Source organism: Botrytis deweyae (assembly GCF_014898535.1).
Source record: "Botrytis deweyae strain B1 chromosome Unknown BDEW_057, whole genome shotgun sequence".
NCBI lineage: Eukaryota > Fungi > Ascomycota > Leotiomycetes > Helotiales > Sclerotiniaceae > Botrytis > Botrytis deweyae.
The window spans coordinates 66,660-88,330 of record NW_024066264.1 but is presented as its reverse complement, the minus strand read 5'-3'; the positions used below and the strand labels follow the sequence as shown (position 1 = coordinate 88,330).

Genomic DNA, 21,671 nt, shown 5'->3' with positions numbered 1-21,671 from the left:
TTTATACATATATAATTTAGATCGATTTAAGCTTAGTCTGAAATTTTCAGATTTTTAGAATTTTTCTGTATTGAAATCTAGAGCTTCAAAATATCGATTTTCAAATTTATATAGAAATCACATACAAATTTAAACTTTTTATAAAATCTTTAATAACTTTTTAACAATATTAATTAAAAGAAAACTATATATATTTTTGAAATATTTAAGCTTGAATCTATATAGAAATTCCAAAAAAAATTCAAAAAAATTAACAAATATAGAGATATAATATACAATGAGTTTAGAATAATATAAATAATCCCTATCATTTTGAAAATACCCTTATAAATATTTATTTATAAGAAATTTTTTATTTTTTCTAAATCTCTTATATTGAATATATTATAAATTTATAATAAAATTTTATAGTTTATTTTTAGCAATTTTTATTAGAAAGTTATTAAAGATTTAATAAAAAACTTAAATTTATATGTGATTCCTATACAAATTTAAAAATCGATATTTTGAAGCTCTAACTCTCAATACAGAGAAATCCTAAAAATCTAAAATTTTTAGAATAAGTTTAAATCGATCTAAATTATATATTTACAAATTTTCATTGAATTATATTGAATATTGATAGAGATATTAATAGGCCTAAAAAGTGATTTTTGGTGTAAAAGGGTGGCCCAAAAGGGGGGTGGCCCGAAAGTAGGGTACCCGACTTATCACTCACTCCACTATCTCCGACAGTAAACCCGAGTACTTTCCCAGCCAACACATCGAGAGTTTTGTCCTCAACAACCCTATGTGCGCATACTATGGAATTGAAAGTAATTGAGATTGATACAACAAAATAGGGATGTCCTTCCATCTGTCTATATGAAGCCATCCAGAATCTATTTACGTGACCATTACAAATTTATTCGTGGCAAAATAATAGCGGTGAGGTGTGAATAGTTCTATCTATACCCCTATCGATATAAACTCAAGCTATCTAAGCTAAGCAAATAATAATATAGTATTAATCTATCTAGATGTCTAGTTTATAGAAGACTAAATAACGTATATAAGACTCTTAATTATATTCTCTAAGATTATTTATTAAGTATCTACTCTCTATAAAAAGGAGGAGAGAGAAGGAGATTTACTAGAAACTATATCTCTAATAAGTCGGATACCCCACTTTCTGGCCACCCCCCTTTTAGACCACTTTTTACACCAAAAATGGAAATTTTGATTCTCTCATTTATAAATAGAATTTAATAAAAATTTATATATATATAATTTGAATCGATTTAAGCTTATTCTGAAATTTTCAGATTTTTAGGATTTTTCTATATTGAAATCTAAAACTTCAAAATATCGATTTTTAAATTTATATAAGAATTATATACAAATTTGAAACTTTTATAAAATCTTTAATAATTTTCGAATAAAAATTACTAAAAATATATTGTAAAATTTTATTATCACTTTATAATATATTTTATATAATAAATTCAAAAAAAATAGAAAATTTCTCATAAATAAATATTTAAAGGGATACTCTCAAAATAACAAGAATTATTTATACTACTCTAAATTCACCATATACTATATTTCTATATCTATCAATTTTTTTGAATTTTTTTTTGAATTTCTATATAAATTCAAACTCAAATATCTCAAAAATATATATATAATTCTCTTTTAATAATTATTATTAAAAAATTATTAAAGATTTTATAAAAGTTCTAAATTTGTATATAATTCTCATACAAATTTGAAAATCGAGATTTCAAAACTCTAACTCTCAATCCAGAAAAATCCTAAAAATCTAAAATTTTTAAAATAAACTTAAATCGATTTAAATTATATACTTATAAATTTTCATTAAATTATATTAAATATTGATAGAGATATTAATAGATCTAAAAACTGATTTTTAATATAAAAAGGTGGCCCAAAACAGAGGTGACCAGAAAGTAGGGTACCCGACTTACTTAGGTACTTACTTATTACTCACCTCTACCTCTCAGTCCTTAAAACATCTTCTAAAAAAACGAGCTGAATCCTCCCTTCCTAGTAAATATTAAATTCCAACGTTTATAAAAACAATTAAAAAACAATAAAAAAATACGATACATACATACCTACGCACGAGATACATATCTAATACTAAACAACTCTCATTTATTTATTCATCTACTCAGTCGTTTTGCTAAAGAAATAATCCCGGAGGAGGCGTTTGTCGTGGGTCAGATATCTTATATACGGTACCTAGTAATTGTTAGAGTAGATAATAGCAATGAATCAATTAGATGTAATGTAGTACAAAGACTTTTCATTAATTCTTCTAAACTATGAAAATTCTACAATTTATAATTGTATGCGGGTTGGCGTCGGCCCGAAGTAGCCCCGCAGGGGCTACTCACGTGCCCTCGCCAGCCCTTACACGGATTGACCGTGACAGAAATCTTATAATATATGTATATATGTGGTATATGTATTATGTATTATATAAGCGGAGGAGGAGATTTATTTATAATATAATTTTATAATTTTATAGTGTGTATATAGATACATATATACATAAGGTTACTAGGTAGTCAGGATATATACATACATACATATCGTAATCTTACATAGATAATAAAAACCCAAGTCCCAATACGAAATATCAAAAGATTCGATATATACCTATGTATTTCCGTGGCGTGCTCAAGGTAGGTAGGTATCTGTCTACCGTTGGTGTAACGCGTTCGTTTGAGTTCGATGAGTGAGAAGTGGGATGGGAGAGGGCGGAAGGGGTGTGTGTAATATGTATCTTGATTGGGGGATTTGTTGGGGGTTTGTTGTACAGCATAGATGGATGGATGGATGGATGGATGAGGGTGTTGGGTGTGTTTTTGCTGCAGTATCTACCTGATGATTTGATTGTGGACTTGGATCATGGATGGAGAGATGGAGAGATGGAGAGATGGAGTGAAGAAGGGTTTTGGGGGGTGGGGGGATGGATGGAATTTGAGTTTTATTGATGCTTATTTTTTTTTTGGCTTGGATTTGTAATTTGTGATTTTTGATTTTTGATTTTTGAGGGATGTTTGAATTGAATACGAGTAGAATAAGACAATATTGTTACTACTGTACTTTGTATTGATCCTTCTTTCGTGTACTTCGTAGTATGAATACAAAGGTTAGTAGCACCTCTACATATGCACATCGTTTGTCTTCCCCGGACATCAGAAGATGTGAGTCAGAATGTCGTTTAAAGTACGTACTAGGTATGAGATGTGATTGATGATCTTGAGGTCGATGTTTCCGGAATCTAGCAGGTGGCAGGCAGATGGCAGGCGTAACGAGAGGTGTCAGTCAAGATTGAGAGATGTCATTATGGATTGAGATTTCGATTCGATAAGATTATACCAATGGTCCGAGAACCACACCAAGAACCTAAGAACCTAAGAACCTAAGATATCCCTACTATATCTGAACCCACCGGACTGTATCCTCATTCCTACTCTAGTTGGACTCCGAGATCCTTCGGTTGGTCGGCCGGTAGTGAAGCATCAAAAGTACCTAGGCATTTCTGACAATCGTATCCATCCATACTGGCTGAGGCTGGACTAATCATGGAAGGGCCGAGAGAAGAAGGCAAAGGCTGACGAAGGGAAATGATGACCTTGGCGTAGACGCAAGTCATTTGCAGTAAACCATTCTAGGACTCCGTCATGGTAACGCATTCTAATACATTTCTGTAACCCATCTCGTAACGATTGTGCCTAGGTATCATATAATTATTTTCACTGGTCAACTCCCCTTTGCGTACTTGGCTCGTTGAGGAAAGACAGCTCCATCGGTTTTCGAAAGTGTTACCAAATAATACTCCATATTTACCTAATTGTTGATGGTGCTCGGGGAAAAAAACTCTCCACATCATGTACGGAGTGTGTGTTTCTGTGCTCTGTACCCATTTTGCCGTTTCAATCTATTCAAATTCTCTTTCTTTGCGGCCCGGCTTGATCTTTGAAGAGGTTATTTTGATTTTAGATCGTTTGAAGTGGTGTTGATGGAGGAGTTGAACTTACTCGAGTCGCATGTACGATATTTTGCACCCTCATTCGCATTCCGTAGTGTATGAGCTTTGAAGAAGCCAGAAACTTACTCTTGGTATCTGAACTCCTCTAGTTTTTATCGGAGTTACTTGTACTAGATGAGGGTCTTTTTTCCTGAAGCCTTCCTTGTTAATTTTCGTATTAACTTTTTGATTAATTTGAAGGAGGGGAGAGACGAGGAATTTCCTTCTTGTGATGGCATGAGTAGTATGAATCGAAGCAAAGGAACGGAGCATCGAAGCAGAAAATTCTATTCATATCCCGATACAATACATGAAAGATTTATTTGTATGACCATCAGGTACAGATGTGTATGCACTTTGAATATTGGAATTTGCCTAGCAACCAATGACCACAGATATATACCCATCGAACCTGGCATGGATAAGAATTTATGAGGACATCACTTGCAGAGTGCCTAATCCAAAAGCTTATGAGAATGTTAGAACGCTTTGCCAAGTAAAATGGAAGTAAGTGCAGTCAGTCAGTGTGCACAAGCGCAAGCACGTACAAGCCTATAAGGCGAGGCAAGGTGAAGGAACTAAGGAACTAGAGATTAGAAAAGAGAATGGTCGGTTTCTTTAAATGGATCTGAATTTGAAGTAAGATCAAGGAAAAACCTGGAATGTGCGAACTGATAAGTCTAGATGGGGAGGCCAGTTGTTGTTCCTCCCCCCCTCGCTATTTTGTGTGTGGTGTGGTATGGGAGCAAATCTTGATTGTTTGACTTCCTTCTAGGTTGTATTGCTTGACCGCTTCTTCCAGAAATTCCTGATTGATATCGAGGGAGGAGATGGAAGGCATAGGTCTGGACGAGGGAGTTTGCTGACAGAATATACCACGCGTGAGTGAATGAGTGAGTGAGTAGCTGTTTGAATGGCATCTGAGTCGTCAGTCAAATTCCACGACATATATTTATATATATATCCCTAGTGATCAACAATATAGCCAAATGTGTTTTATACCAGAAGATCTAGTCAAGTTTAAGATAGATCCGAGAACTTGCGGCTAAATAATAAGATGAAAGGTTAAAACTTCCAAGATGCTAGGTGTGCTAGGTCGCTCCTAGGACCAAATGTCTGCTTATGTACGTACTAGGAAGTAGCAAGCCGAGCAAGCTTTACAAAGTATCTAGTACTCTATGAGTCTATCTACTTCGTACCTCCTACCTTCTTCGTAGAATCCGAGATGGTTTGACTTTCTCCTCTCTCTCTCTGAGAATCCCAGCTGGTTTGACTTTCTCCTCTATCCTCAAAAGAGAACATTTCCCGGAAAGGCAAGATTCAAAGATTCATAACGAGATCCACCACACCACCAGACCTTAGACCGACCCATATATACATGACCCATAGACCCATAAACCGAGAATCACCCCATATACCATACATAAATTATACATATCTAACACAAACGGGAATCATCTTGCAAAGACATCTGATTCGGAATCTGATTCGGATTCTGATTCATCAAACCCTTTAACCTGAAGACCTCCAACATCTTTGGGTCTTCCCCATACATATACATATACACATACTTCTTCTATCCTGTATATCTTCATTGTTTTGTTGTCTCTGAGGACTGAGCCTAGGCCGGTATAGATACGCTACCCACCTACCTACCTCTACTTCAAATTTCTTTCTTATATTATTAAATCATTTTGGGGGAAAAAATGGTTAAAATGATTAAGAATTGATTTGAGAAATCAAGAGAATCCAATTCATTAAAGATTCTTTTAATTCGAATTTTGGAGTCAATTTCAACACTCATCAACAACACACTTATTACACGACACACACACGACACACACAATATCGATTCACTTCTCATCCACATTCTCATTCCTATCACAGGTTACATCATCGACCACCAAAAGACACGACCGCGACCACAACCACAACCACAATCACAACCACAACCACAATCATTTCTACTCATTCACCATCTTACTCCTCACTCGGCTCAATATTCTCATTCTAATTCGTCTTCATTTCGCGTCACCTTTACGGAATTAATAATACCTCAACTCTTTACAATTCAATTCAATACAATACCACACAATACCATACAATACCCCCAGTCACTTTCTTTTCCGTCGCGACAATGGCCATTCCGAAGCAGCAGTATCGTCATGCCTTCTGCTAAACTCAACTCTCTCAACCCCCAAAAGTCGACAGAATTCAAAAAGATAAAAACACAACCGAACCATTTAAACACATTCGAGTACCGTCCAAGATGTCTCTACTAGGGAAATTGTTCTCTAGTACACCATCTGCTGGACCAACCACTTCAAGATCTTCCAATCCTCTGGATTCAAATTTGGAGGATCATTTTACCTACAATTTACTCTTCCCAGATGCCGAAGCTTTGTGTCACAAAGATCAACTCTTCCCATTCTCCTCGGGAACCGTACTTGCGCCTGCGAATGCGCACACTTTTGACGTCAATGGCGAAATCGATTTGGACCTGCGCGATGTTCGAGTAATTATTATGCAGGAAGCTACATCGACTTCTGGAACTCCATACGTATTATACGATAGTCACACACCTCCGCCAACCTCTCCATCTCTTGAAAGACAAAATTCAAATGGCTCTGCATTCTCTACAAGGTCCGAAAATCGGCGATCAGTCCCTCCACCACGAAAGACATCCGTAGGACAAAATTCAAGACCGGTCGTTATACAACAGGAAACTGCAACTCCTAGAGGTTTTGGCGGCGCATTTGATCGGAGATCAACACATAAATCCCATTTAAGTTATACAGAAACTGAAGGCCAACGTTCGCTGAGGGAATACAAAGAGGAGGTTACAACTATCTCAAATTGCATATTTGGAAATTCCGAAGTTTTGGCATACAAAGGGACTGGTACAAAGGTTCACATCTTGCCATCAGAGTCAAGATCCTTTGCAGGACCTAGTTCTTATGCAGCAGATGGTTCGTTTGGCAGATCAAGTATGCGAGGTAGTAAATTGGCACAATCTTTCACTTTGGAAAATGTCGTAGGTCCTACTCCAGCTGGGTTTTCAACAACTGCATCTTCAAGGGGACAAGATCGAAAAAAGGTTCTCATTACGCGCATGTTTCCAGTACCTCTACCAAATGATGATGTCGAGGTTCAAACGCCAATTGCAGGACCAGACAAGGATGGATATCCATTTCCAAAAGTTAGTGTCGCTGGCACCCCTGAAAAGAAGCCGCAACCAAAACAAAAGCGAACTCCCATGTACGCGGTCGGATTGATAGTCCATCTGCCAGCTTCACCACCTCGTGCACCTTCAGTACCAAACTCTCGCTCTAGCTTTCGCGCATCAAGTTCCTACAATGAACAGGATTCATTTCCATCATCTTTCAGTTCCACAAAGCGTGCAGGTTGGACTATGCTTGGCTCTGGTTATGGCATCGATTCTTTGGAATCTTCGATCCACAGTGATGTGGATGATCGAATTGATATGATTACTCAACATTGGGACATCATCACTCGAACTCTCACTCATCTCCAAGCAGTTGCAACTGAATCGTTGGTATGCCTTCTTCGACAAGCCGATATCAGTTCCCCTGGACCTCGTCGCGAATCACACTCTCGAGCCCCTTCGGCTAGCGTATCAATCGCTGGTAGAAGAGTGGAGGATGCTAAGCCATTCAAATTACCCAAGACGAATGCTAAATTAGTTCAGCTCAGTCAAAATTGCTTGGTACAAATTCACAAAATACATAAAGAAGTTGATGCTTCACGGCAAAGGATTGTAAGTGGTATCAAGGGTCTTCAGGTGATTACTGGTCAAGGTCGATGGGGAATCTGGCGTGAAGAAGCTAGATTGGCTGAGAGGTGGGCTGGCGGAAAGGATAAGGGGTTTTTCTTCTTCAACCTACTAACTGGGTTTTTGGGCAATCACACTGAATGGTTACAAGCATTGGGACCTAGTTGGTATCGTCGAAGACACTATCAAATCCAAAGATCTCACAAAGATGAAGATATACCTCTTCCCGCGCGAACCATTATTGTTTCCAACGATAAAATGGCAGCAAGACGATTGATCTTTTTGCTTTCTGCTTTTCTGCCCGCGGGCCCACAAATTACGTCTCGGGCTCATCGGCCTAGCACTTCAATATCTTTGGGTGGATGCTCACAATCTCCTCCATCTTATATCATACCTATCTTGAGGGAGGAATCACTTCGCCGCAAGATTAACAAACGCTCTAGTACATCACGGACCGCCCACCCACGATCTGTGAGCTTTCCCGCTCAATCCGCCCAAACTTCACAGCCTTCGAAACCTCCATCGGAGCAACCTAGTGGCCTTGGAATTACAGTCCATGATGGCCCACAACGTGATAGATCTTCATCTGATATTTCCCAAATTAAAACAGCAAATTTGCCAATTCCCGGTAGTGATGGTGGAACTCGAAAGAGCAGCACCGCAACAACAAGGACTGCCACACCAATCACAACAGTTCCACATTTCTCCACTAGAGCTCCAGTCAGAGGAACTGGTCCTATACCTAGACCAGGAAGCAGTGGCAGTCTTGCAGCTGATGATCTACTTCGATCTCTGAAGAGAGGTGAAAGCTCGGGTCAATACAGCAATGTAAGCAATGATTCCCAAGGTCAAAATTCACGATGGGGCAGCATGATTAGTGGTTTCTGGAGTACAAAAAGAAGGCCATCAACAACCAACACGTCAGCGACATCAATGGATGAAGTCGAAATCAATGATCCTTATTATAGAGATATCACTTCACAACCTCGTGGTAAATTATCAGATACCACTGAGATTGAAGCTTCTTTAACAAAGTCAAAACACCAACAAGAGCGCGAGTTGAGGAATTCGGAATCTGGAAGTACCGAAACCGCCAGAGCAATCGAACAAAGATCAGAGCAACAAGATGATGAAATTAATGAGCAAATGATTCAAACACCAGAGCGAATACCAGATCCCTCGGGAGCATATGAGTCGCCAGTTAAAACTACAATCGCTGATGATGGTGCGATTGAAATTGATGTCCCCCTTCCTGATTATCTGGCTTTCGAGACGGCTGTCAGCTCGCCATCAAGCAGTGGATATCTGTCCACGCCTGGTTTGGGAAATGGCCTCGAAGGGTTTGAACATTACTCACGTGCGGGACCTGATTCAGATACTACAATAAATGTCGGCGGTTACCTCCCACGTTATCACCCGGATTTTGCATTACAGGCAGTACCTTCCCATTCGGATCTCATCGCTGAAATTAAGGAATCAATGAGAGCAGAGCCAACACCTCTTATCACATCAACACCCCATGCGGAAGATGGTCGTGCTGATCGATGGGTCGATATCTCTAGTGCATTGGTCGCTGATACTACCAATTTTACAATTACTCATATCCGTTACAGACGTCTTGTGAAGCTTAAGGAGAATGTGGATCCTACAACTCCAGCTATCTCCACTTCATTAGAATCAAAATATGGTAATGTTTACTCTACCGTACTACTTACGCCATCTCTTGAAGTGTATGACGATCACGAAGATCAGTTTATCGAAGATCAATTAGTCAGCATGGATGAAACATTGATTGAAGCTGTTGAAAGAATTATTGCTCAATCGGGTCAAGCTTCTAAGCAATCATCAGCATGTTCATCTAGATCTACAAGCAGAAGACCTGTTATTGGACGGGAAAGATCTAACTCAGATACCAAGACTGTACCTGAGGTTAGGACGAATCTCGAGGTTCCAAGAAATGAGTGCAAGAAAATGGTTCTCAGTGCTCTCGAAGAAATCGTAAAAGAAGTAGCAGAGAGTCGAGAAGAGGCTGTCGGAAACCACAGATTAGAGGGCAGAGAGAAAGAAAGTTTTTTGAGGGAAGGAGTCAGGACTTGGTTAGGAACTGTGGAGAGTGTGGAATAAACACCATGACGAAGAGAGATTCACGGCATTTCAATTTTTTTTTTTTTTTTTTTCACGTTTGTACCAACAACACAACTAAATTAACGGCCAACATCATACGGTTCTCAACGATACCCAACAGACAATGTACCACCAATACCAAACATTAAACATGGAGTCTCCTTTTTTTAGAAATTTAGCGTCGGCGTTTGGAGGAAGAAATCTTGCTACGATTGGACAGGGCGAAAGCTCGACATGGCATCATTTGCTTTTTTGGCTCACAATTCTTCCATGTGAGCAAGCATTCTAGGTATTTCTGCGATTATACCATTTGCATTTTAGGGAGAATGGTTGGGTGGGTTATTATACATTGTGGTCTGGAATGGGTTGGGAATTTCTTTACACGGATGGGGTGGGTATACAAGGATGGCTGGATGGACATGATAGGGACCTAGTTTCATCGAGGAGTTTTAATGATCGAGGGAGGATATGATGAGAGATGAGATTTACTTTCGCACGAATGCGAAGAATGGATGGATGATGGACGATGGGCACGATATTGTGGCAATAGTCATGCAAGGAATAGGAGCAGAGAATATTATGGAATGGATAGAATGACTCTTAGGTCGTTCTGGATACTTCGATGCTCATCTTTTGGTTTTTCCTTTTGTGGGGTGGAGAAAACTTGCTCTGAATCTTACAATTAGCATTTTGCTACTATCTGCAATGGCGTGGTGGGCTGTGCACGTGTGCATTTGCATATATGTTTGATGATGAAGCGAATTATCCGTCCGAAATATTACCATGGCAGATGAGTGGAGAAGGTGGAGAAATTCCAAGTAGGGGTCCTTCATGGTCGGTGCGGTGATTGGAGAGGCGGGGTGGAGAGGATTTTTTTAGAGGCACATGTGCTGTGGAGTGGAGATCTACGGTTGGTTGTCATGCATTGACTTGACATGACATGGATGAATGAGGATTTACCTAGGTATGGATTTACTTTAGAGTTGGTAGGTAGATTAATGGAGAATTTCAATATCGGAATCTTATTTGACGCCGTTGCGGGTTCGAATGTTCATGTGATGGATATTTTTGTGTGATGCGAAGAACGGAAACGTTTTGAACGAATTATTATTAGGGCTTTTTGATGAGGCGAATGTGTTGAATGAGTTTAGTGTGTTTGGTGCATGAGTGCTTGTTGAGTGGAGTCTGAGGGATTTTCCTGTCGCTGCAGGATCTCGGTAGCGGGTGAGTAGCTCGTGAGTAGCTCGTGAGTAGCTTAAGAATAGGTTTGTTTGTATGTAGGTTTGTATGTAGGTTTGTACGAATTGTTCGTTTTGTGCTGGGTGCTTGTATAGGATTCGCGCTTGTCAGTATGGAGTATGCTGGCTGTTGTGCATATTTAGTGTGTGTGTGTATGTGTGTGTGTGTGTGTGTGTGTGTACATAAAATGGATAATTTGTTGGATAATTTGTATGGATAATTGACATGGATAATTGACATGTTTTGAATAATGTGTTTTAACTGCTGGGTGGTGTGGGTGTGGGTGTGGGTGATGTAGAGGATTTGTAAGATGAGATGGATGTATTTGTGGTTATCTTCATATCTATCTACCTACCTAGCTAGGTGAATATGGGTGTTTGGGTGGATGGGTGGATGGGTGGATGGGTGGATGGGTGGATGGGTGGATGGGTGGATGGGTGGATGGGGTAGGAAAAAAGGGTGGTGGGGGATTGCTAGAGTATATGAAGTAGGTGGTTGTTTGTTACTTGGGGGTTGTGAAGTTGTGGTTTGGGGATGGGATGGGGATGGGGATGGGGATAGGGATAGGGATAGAAATAGAAATAGGGATAGGGATGAAGATAGGGATAGAGATAGAGATAAAGATAGGGATAGGAATAGAGATGGGGATAGGGATGGGGATAGGGATGGGATGAGATGGGGATGAGCTGGGGATGGATGGGGATGCGATGGGATGAGATGGGATGAGCTGGGGATGGGGGGCTGAGATAGGGATGAGATGGGGCTAGGGATGGGATGGGGCTAGGGATGCCTAGCCTCGGGGATAGGAATGAAGATCGGGCTAGCGCTAAGCTGCGCTCGGGCTAAAGATAGATGAGATCACGGATCGGAATAGAGCTGGGGCTAGGGATGGGGATAGGGATGGGATAGGGCTGGGGCTAGGATGGGTAGAGCGTGGGAGGCATTTGGTTTGGCTTTGGCTTTGCATAGTGTGCTGGGTTGTAGATGGTGTAGGGTTTCGGCGGTGGTGGGTAGTGGGTGTTGCGTGTGGATCCGATGGGACGTGGCGTTTCGGGACTGGTTTGGGGAGCGGGGCCCGGGAGGGAGCCGACGAGGTAGTTGATGGTTTTTGGTGTTTGGTTTTTAGTTTTTAATTTTTCGTGATGAGAATGGAATAGGGTGGATTTGTGATGGTGAGTTTGGGAGCTGCGGATTGGAAGGGGTGCTTTTGAAATTTGTTTAGGGGATGGAGTGGGTTGAGATGGGGAGGGTTTGGTGTGTCTTGGGGGGAAAGAGGCGGCGGGGGAGTAAGGAAGAAAGGGGGAGATGTTTGGTGTTTGGATTTGGGATTTGGGATTGAGACTCTTGCTGATTTCATTTATGAGTATTGAAGTAAGTATTTAGATAGACGGGGAAGTGGATGTCGCCTTCTCGAATGGGGGAGAGAGGCGGCAACGGAAACGGGAAAGAAGGAGAGGGGGAGATGTAATGAGAGGAGCTGCTTGCTTGCTTGCTATGAGAAATCAGATTGAATGTTCCATAGAGATTGGTATGAGCTTGGAGCTGAGAATTGAGAGAGGGAGAGTAGTATATGAAGAGAGTGAGAGGGAGAGTGATGGGAGAGAGGGGATAATCATCGAGTGTGATACTAGTTTAGCTTTTGTGAGTAGGTAGATAGTTGAGATGGATAAGGAAGGAGGGTCTCGGGAAGATGTGGAATTTGGTGGGTGTAGATGGAGGTGTAGATGGGAGGGAGGAGAGCGCATACGGATAGATAGATGGATGGATGAATGGGTGTAGATGTGGGTATGTTTGGAGGGCTGTGTATTCACTTTTTGTTGGTATGGGGCTTGAGGCTCTGTGGAGGTGGGAGTATCGGTTACGGCCTGTGGGATGGTGATATACAGAGTAGAAGGTAAGTTGTTGGTAGTGGGTTGACTTAGGACAGATACAGGATTGTAGTGAGTTAAAGATGTCGATTAGGGAGCTGGGTAGGGGTAGGGTGTCTAAAATTCCGGACTGCCATTGAATATTATGGGGGTTTGAATGTTTAAAAGTAGTTGGAAATTTGAAACCGATGAGATATTTTTTTCAAATTCGATATCTCAAATTAGATGAATTTTTCTCATCGGTTTAGGGATCTGATAATCTTCATTGTTTAATCGTAGTCCGGGATATTCAAGACCTTAGGAGTAGGATGAAGGATTGAGCGGACTGTAGTTGGATTTGGAAGTTGAATGATTGGTCGAATTTTTACAGAGAGTGGTATGTTGTATTGTATTTAAAATTGTATATATGCAATGAAACTACAATTCAAGATATACGACGGCTATTTGAAGTTCTTACATTGATATTAGTATTACTGTATGTATGAATATGAATAGTCTAACTCATATATGATATTCTTAGAAACAAAAGGCAGGATATTTCATGCCTCTTTAGGATATAATGACTTGATAGATTGGATATTAATGAATTTGGATTAGTATATTCTTTTCTAGTATTAAAATCGCTTGACGAAGATATTTATTAATAACTAGATATTTCACTTGACTTGTTTTTAGGTTTTGATGTGGAAACAAATAGATTACGATTATAACAAGATTTCCAGTGAGTATTTTAGGTCAAGGTCACACTTTAATCCTGAAAGCTCTTTGGTACTTCATCTGAAGAGAAGATTTGGAATGCTTGAAAAGCCGAAAACGTTCGATACGATGATAATTTTTCAAAGAATCAGATTGGCGTTGAGGACACAATCTTTTCAACTCCTGTCAGTGTAATAATATAGGGTCATCAAGTTTATAGATGACGTATTTTTCATTTAGGGGAGGCGAGAGTCTAAAATTTTGTCAAGAGGGTGTGGTGTTACCTAGCTCGGATAAATCTCGAAAAGCTGTTTTGATACTGGGTGATGGTAGACTTTGAGCGGGTTCGTACTATAATTACATTTCTGTATCATAATTATCTTGGACATCAGAATCTGAATTTATTTTAGGTTTCCCAGATCAGATTAATATAATAAGAGTTCTGGAACCTACTTACCGCACATGTAACGCTTTTCCAGCTAAAATATAGGATTATTCAACTTTTTATATCTTAGTTTATTTACTATAAGAAAAAAACAAAATTAAAAATTCTTTTAAAAAATATTATTTAATTAATCAAATTTAATAGAAAAACAAATAGAATATTTTTTTCTAATTTTTTTAAATAAGATTCAAAGCAATTAAAATTGAAAATTCTAAATTTTCATAAAAATTCGTTTATTTTATATAGAAAAAAACATCATATATTGGAATTTTCGAAAAATTTCGATTTCAATTCTAAATAATTAATCAACAAAAGTAATTAAAAATATTTCAATCAATTTTTTATATTTCAATTATAATTGTTTATTATTTATAAATTTTTTTAAAGATAAATATAGAGATTTCAATTAAATATTAAAATTATTAGTTAATATAAGAAAACTCACTTTTTGCAGGGATTTTGTCATATTTGTCACAGGGGTGCGGTAAATAGGTTCCAGAACTCTTACATGATTAGAAAATGATAGAGCGAGTGAGTCTTCTGATGAGCAGGAATTGAGGTTTTTACCTGTATGTGATACCTGTTGATTCTGAAATTCAAATTTTCATAGTTGGATTCGGGGTTGGTATTGTCTTATATGTCTCGCATTACTACTATTGTATCCATAGTCTTGAACAAGGTGGTTTGGGGATCTAACGACATTTGTTTGCATGTTGGTCGGTCAAATCGTTGTGTCGAGATATTGTGGATAGTATCAGAGTAGATTGAGACGTGCATAGATCGATCTTGTAGGAACAAGTGAGGGAACAAAGTTTCGATCTCATCGGTTTGATAAAAGAGTCAAGTCTATGTCCTATTCATGTGACGACCAAACTCAGATACAAATACATTACTTGCATTTGTAGCAAACTAAAACCTGAAATTATTTCTTGTCTGCTTGTTCGAATATGATATTCTCTTCGCTGATTAGTTCATATGGGGTCAATTGAGTGATGATGAGATACTAGGAATGTGAATTCTGTGCTAGATGAACCTTCAAAACTGACGGTCAGAAAATGATATGAAAGCTGGTGGTTAGCAAAATATACCGCGTGGGTTGTGCTTATTTTAAAGTCTGCAAGAAGATCATTAGGTCAAGAGTTTTGCGGAGGATTTTGGCCTCCTGTGATACTGAAGGGGGCGGGATAGAGGATCATTTGGCTTTTCCCTCATATTAAAGAAAGAAGATGATAACTGGAGGATAATCATAGAAAAGGAACAGGAATAGGCACAAGGAGAATTCTTTAAACGCGGGGTTTGGAATAATGTGTGCAGTGTAAGTCAAAATGATAGACGCAGCGCAGCATCTTTAGATTTTAGTGTGACTTTATGTTTTTAAGGGTGCAGTTCTATCAAATTTCAGACTGATCGAGTCATGTGACTATAAGATTGCGTTGATAATTACACCCTATTCCACATTCATCGCTAAACCGATTTCTTGGAGAAGAAAAGAACTGTAACGATTCATTTTCCATTCTAGCATCGAAAACCTCCATGTTTGCGATGCTATGCGCAAACAATTGAAATATTAAACAAAATTTGGATATGAATTTCTACAAAACTGCAAATCCTTAGTCACTCCCCTTTGCTTGTAATGAGACTTTATGCCTCTGCAATAGTTACGCTGTGTGCTATCAATTTTAAGGGGCTGTCGGGTAAGAATTTACTCGGCAGGAAGAAAAAAGAGCACATTCCGAAGATAAGCCGCGCTCTGCTCCCTCTGTCTTTTCACAAATTGCGATTACAATCTTCATTATTCCTTTTCAGAAGAACGTGCGAGCAAGGAAGGTGCCAGATGTTTCGAATTTTGTAGAACTATTTTTGGATTACGAACATGTTCGATTTGAAAGTGTACATATGACATAGTTTGAAAAGTTTGTCAATGTATGACTCGCGTAAAAACGTGAGAACGTGAGAATCACTGTACACGAAACAGCATCTGAGTAGTCACCAAGAAGAAATTACTAGTAGGAATAGAGTTTTTCTAAGTCCGCCTCTATACCCCAAGACATTGAGAAGCGAAAATAGCCTCCAGCTAGATCACGGAGACTAAATTTAGCTTGACTATTCTCGGTCCCGAGGACATGATTCTATTCAACACCAAGAATCATTTGCATGATGATTAATATCAGGTGACTCTGGTCCAAGAATTTCCAAGAGCATGCAGATTTCAATGTTTCTCCTGGGGTTCACCTGTTCTACAAAGTAGGTTAGACAAATTTCGTACTTTATGGAATCCCGTGAATGTGGGAGTTCCAAATCTATTTAATATATTCGTTCTTTCACGAATCATCGATACTTTATAATATGACTCTTGAAAATTAACAACAAGTCATTGAAAATTCTAGAAGGACGTCAGAAATAAATGATGGATACATCCGGTTGTGAAATAAACTTTTAGGGTTGAAGTGGCTGAGGACTCAGTGAGAAGATGTGAAGATTAGATTAAGGTTAGAGTTCAGCTAACCATGCTTGGCGAGGTAGCTTGGCTTGAGGTCGACTCTCAAAATCATGTAAACCGATCTTGAACAATTAAATTTTCAGAACAACCAAGATATATTCAAACAATGGCATTAAGGAAGGAACTTTGGATAGAGGCCTTGGGGATGTAGGAGGTAGAAATTGATTTGCTTAAATATTTGACAAAGTTTGTTCGTAATTTATCTGATCTTCGAATTTGGCACTAGCTTCGGGACCGAGAATATTTGTAAACGTAAAAACAAGTCGTCTCAAGTATGAATCGTCAGCGCTAGCTCGTGCCTTGCACTGATGTTAAGGAGACTAGGGACCATATTTTTAAAAAGGTATTGTTCCGAAATCTGATCTATGCGTATCCTCACTGACGTCGGGACCGAATTGTCTTTCTTTAGCTGAGCTACCGGCATGAACACGCGTCTTCGTTGCGTGCCGAATTTCTAGAATAAACATGGAAGGGCCTAGTGCACAATGCAAGTCAAATTAAGGATTAATTGAGCTGTTTCGGCTTTTGGTGAATACCATCTGACTTGTGGGTCATTGAGATAACGTCGTGGAGCGCTAATGGTATCCCACCCCCTATTGAATGGTTTTTACCTGGGCAGGTGGAACTGGGAAAATACCGGTAGCTTGGGCTGACGAGGCTGGTGTTTCTCCGATGAGGTTATCACCGTGAAGGTGAGTTCCACAAACCCGAAAGCGTGCGCAAGTAAGGTGACTTTCAAATGAAGTTTGGATGACTCCTGTAAATTTTCGTAGTCCTAAGAAGACTGAAAATGGTCTACCAATACCAAATATTCTTGCTCGCCTACAGCCAATCTCGTCCACGGCTCACCATGGGACACTTTCTGGAATAGCCTTATTGTCTAGTCGACAGAACTACTTAAACCCGAAAAACGATAAGTTTTTGGCCGTGAGCTAAAAATTGTCTTTAATATCAATTGTCACTATGGCTAATGTGCCTCTGAAGTTCTCTTCTACGTCTGCTCCAGCCTCCCGGGCTTCGCCTTTGTTCTATTAAGCTCATTCTGGTAAAGTTCTACCCAAAGAACTTTGATTTTAGTTCCGTGCTAAGAGAGCGGTCAAACTAATCTGATAAATACTATGGAGACATGATGAAAACTTTCCGTAGTAAGGTTACTATCAAATTAAGGTTACGCGTCTAAGCGAATTTTCCAGCTTCATCACGCTTCCACTGCCGGCCCGTAGGTCTAGCTAACAAGATCCTGACCGGTATGTCAAATACGACCAAGGCATTTCATACTCTTTGACCATCAAATGGCTCTACCACAATGTCAAGCAAACACAACTAGACTAATGAGGTTGCGCGTCTCATAGGGCGCAAGCAATAAGACTGCGACTTGCGTATTTGCAAGGTGTGTGCTAGGATTGATTGTGGCGTGTAACATCTAATTTAGACATTGATGCTATGCTGAACGTCAATTCGGGATCGACGAGGTGGGACGAACGTTTCCATCTCTTCTCAAAATGTTTATAAGATCTCAAAGTTCTCCTACCAACATTTTCTCCTCCTCATCAGGTTTCAGTCCTTTCATTCGCTTACCACCCGACAATCTGAACTAATACTTCAACTTCAACGACATTCTTTCTATTTGATTTTTCGATTCCAATTATGCGTCAATCGATGCGAACAGGAGCTGTTGCAGCTCTTGCTGCCTCTACAGCAAAGGCCGCCTCCCTTGCAGATATTTGTACTGTCGCAAACGTTCAAGCTGCTTTACCAGCAAACGGAACCTTGAACGGCATCAACCCAATCTCATCTTCCGTTACTGCCAACCCTGTTTACAACGCCACAGTCAGCTCGGTAGCTTACGACTACTGCAACGTTACTGTTACTTATGCCCACCCGGGTAAAGATCAAGTTGTCGTTTGGTACAATTTCCCAAGCCCCGATGTTTACAAGAGCCGTTTCTATGTTGGCGGAGGAGGTGGATACGCTCTCGGCTCCGATCCAACCGCAGGTTTACCATATGGTGCCGTCGGGGGTGTCTCAGATGCCGGCTACGATGCTATTGGTGGTACCACTGTTGATGAGGTTGTCTTGACTGGAAATGGATCTGTCAACTGGGATAGCATCTACATGTTCGGATATCAGGCACTTGGTGAGATGACCCAGCTTGGAAAGGCTATTACACCATTGTTCTATGGAAGCAACTCGAGCGCAAAGCTCTATACCTACTACGAGGGATGTTCTGATGGCGGGCGTGAGGGTATGTCCCAAATCCAACGTTATGGTTCCGAGTACGATGGTGTCATCACTGGTGCCCCAGCTTTCCGTTATGGACAACAACAAGTTGTAAGTCATACCCAAAGGTAAAAAATAACTTGACATGCGGCAATTGCTAATTTCTCTTAGAACCACTTATTCTCCAACGTTGCCGAGGTCATGATGAACTACTTCCCACCTACTTGTGAGATGGACAAGATCGTCAATATGACAATCGAGGCTTGCGATCCTCTCGATGGACGTACCGACGGCGTCGTATCCCGAACTGATCTCTGCAAGCTCAACTTCAACCTTAATAGCACTATCGGTGCCCCTTATTATTGCGAGGCTTCAACTAGTAGCTCCCTTGGATTTGCTTTCGGTCAAAAGGTAAAGAGACAAATGGGTCAAGCCACCGCTTCTACACCTGCTCAAAACGGAACTGTCTCTGCTGAAGGCGCTGCTCTCGCTGCTCAACTCTACGATGGTATGTTCAATTCAAATGGTCAGCGTGTCTACCTCCCATGGCAACCAGCTTGTGCATTCCAAGATGCCACTAGCTCCTACGACAACACTACCGGCACATGGGGTGTTGATATTGCTTCCACCGGAGGTGAATTCGTTACCAAATTCATTCAAAGGGTTGACCTCGACAACCTTGCTTCGCTCGAAGGCGTCACTATGGACACTCTCCAAGAATGGATGACCGAGGCCATGGTCATGTACATGGATAGTTTACAAACCACTCTACCTGACCTTACCGAGTTCCAAGAATCTGGAGGAAAGCTCATTCATTACCATGGAGAATCTGACGACAGTATCCCAACCGGTTCTTCCGTCCACTACTATGAATCCGTCCGCTCCATCATGTACCCAAAACAAGATTTCAATGCCAGCATCACCTCCCTCAAGGAATGGTACAAGCTTTTCCTTATCCCAGGAGCCGCCCATTGCAGCACCAACACTCTTCAACCAGGCCCTTACCCAGCCGACAACATGGCTACCATGATCGACTGGATTGAGAACGGTATTGAGCCAGAGAGACTTAACGCTACTGTTGGCAGCGGTACTTTTGAGGGAGAGGTTCAAAAGCTTTGCGCCTATCCATTAAGACCTATCTGGGATGCCGAGGGAACCTTATCTTGCGAGTATGACCAAGCTTCCATTGACAGCTGGACTTACACTTTCGACGCATTCAAGATGCCGGTCTACTAGATATGCCTTAGTGTGATACTAAGAAGTGTACGAAAGATGGAAAAGGTGTGTGATTAGAGTGAGCGGGTGTATCTGTAGCATTTGGTTGGAGTCGAAAAGGTTATCGCGTGTATAGCTTGCTTTTTCCTTTTTCAGTTCGTGTATATTTTGCCCTTGCGCATTAGCAGTATTTTTACATCAATCAATTTCTGCCTTTGACTTAATTTTCTTATAACATTTGAGGCCATGATCAATCTGTGTGAGTGACCCAACTACACACACTCATTAGCTCACGTGTGAATGAAGTCCCCATTAGCTTTCACTCAAGTCATATCGATCGACAAAGAGCCGCTTGATAGGCGCAAAAGATCTAGAATAGGAGATATACCCCTTTTGGGGAAGAAAAGATAATGAATCCTTTTATTCCACCACGCCAAACTCAAAACACATTGAAAGGCACAGAAGCTAAAGAGCTTACCTGGAAAGCGCTTCTTAGGATAAACTCTCAATCATCGCAATACAAGACGAGGTAGACCAATGCTAGACGTATGAGGGATCGTGATACTTTGTGCAGGTGCTCATGTACTGAGGTGGATGTGTGTGTTGGTCAACAGTTCGCATATTTGATCTTCTCCTATTGCAGTGGAGGTGATTTTCATGGCGCCGTTGTGAGTAGGTCACCCAAGTGCGATAAGATACCTGGTTACTTGCCAGATCCGGTAAAAGAGGCCCAAGAGAAATACTATTGTATGGAGATTACTTCCTCGTCGATTTGTGGTTGGTAAATACTAGGTCATTTGATAGATCGAGGGGTTGAGGTGGATTGCGCTAATGGTGGGGTTGATTCTATGAGCAGGGTTCGCATGAAGCGCAATTTTCTTATTTTTCACTCTGCATAGAGTGTGGGGCATAAAATTATACGCTTCATTAATTTTTTATGTGTTATGATGTTGTATTGTGCGTTGTACAATTGTGTTTTGTGTTGATCTGAATGATCTTTCGGGTTTCGGGACGAAATTACCAGGAAATTGCTTGTTGGTGTGGTGATTCAGCATTAGCGGTTTATTGTAGAATGAGGCGAAAGGGGAGAGGGTGGTGTATGGAGCTCAAGGATGAGCGTTGAAGAGAGATGTGAGGATATGTCTGGCAGCTTACCCATGATTAATGAGGCTCAAGGAGGGGTAATGGATACTAAAATCAGGGTCCAAAATCTTTCGATAAGAGGGGTCTAGTGGTTCAGTGGCGATTGAAAGGAATTCTAATTCTTTGTGTAACCACTGGTTGGGCGAGACACAAGTAGTGCAAACTCAACATGGGTTTCTCCCATCAAACCCTCTGAATGCCGCAAGCGCGGATGATCAATGATCTGTTTCAGTGGCAAATTACCTCCATGGGGGGTAAAAAATGACTAGAATCAGGGTCCAAAGTTCATGTCGGTGAAGAAGTGCTAATGCACTCCTGATGCGGATTTTGATGGGGCATTTGCCATGATTCTCAAACGTTACTGCCGTGCATTTATAACGTTCATG

General features: G+C 40.3%; 2 protein-coding genes across 2 annotated transcripts; both read left to right on the top strand.

Annotated features, from left to right (window-relative positions):
• Positions 1-6,311: 6,311 nt before the first annotated feature.
• On the top strand, positions 6,312-9,959 carry EAE98_012026 (uncharacterized protein; the record flags this gene model as incomplete). Its single annotated transcript, XM_038959650.1, has 1 exon — positions 6,312-9,959. One exon carries the CDS (start codon positions 6,312-6,314, stop codon positions 9,957-9,959), a length of 3,648 nt encoding a protein of 1,215 aa, XP_038803966.1.
• An 8,395-nt stretch (positions 9,960-18,354) lies between these two features.
• Positions 18,355-20,163, top strand: EAE98_012025 (uncharacterized protein; the record flags this gene model as incomplete). Its single annotated transcript, XM_038959649.1, has 2 exons — positions 18,355-19,038; positions 19,099-20,163. 2 exons carry the CDS (start codon positions 18,355-18,357, stop codon positions 20,161-20,163), a joined length of 1,749 nt encoding a protein of 582 aa, XP_038803965.1.
• Positions 20,164-21,671: the final 1,508 nt, after the last annotated feature.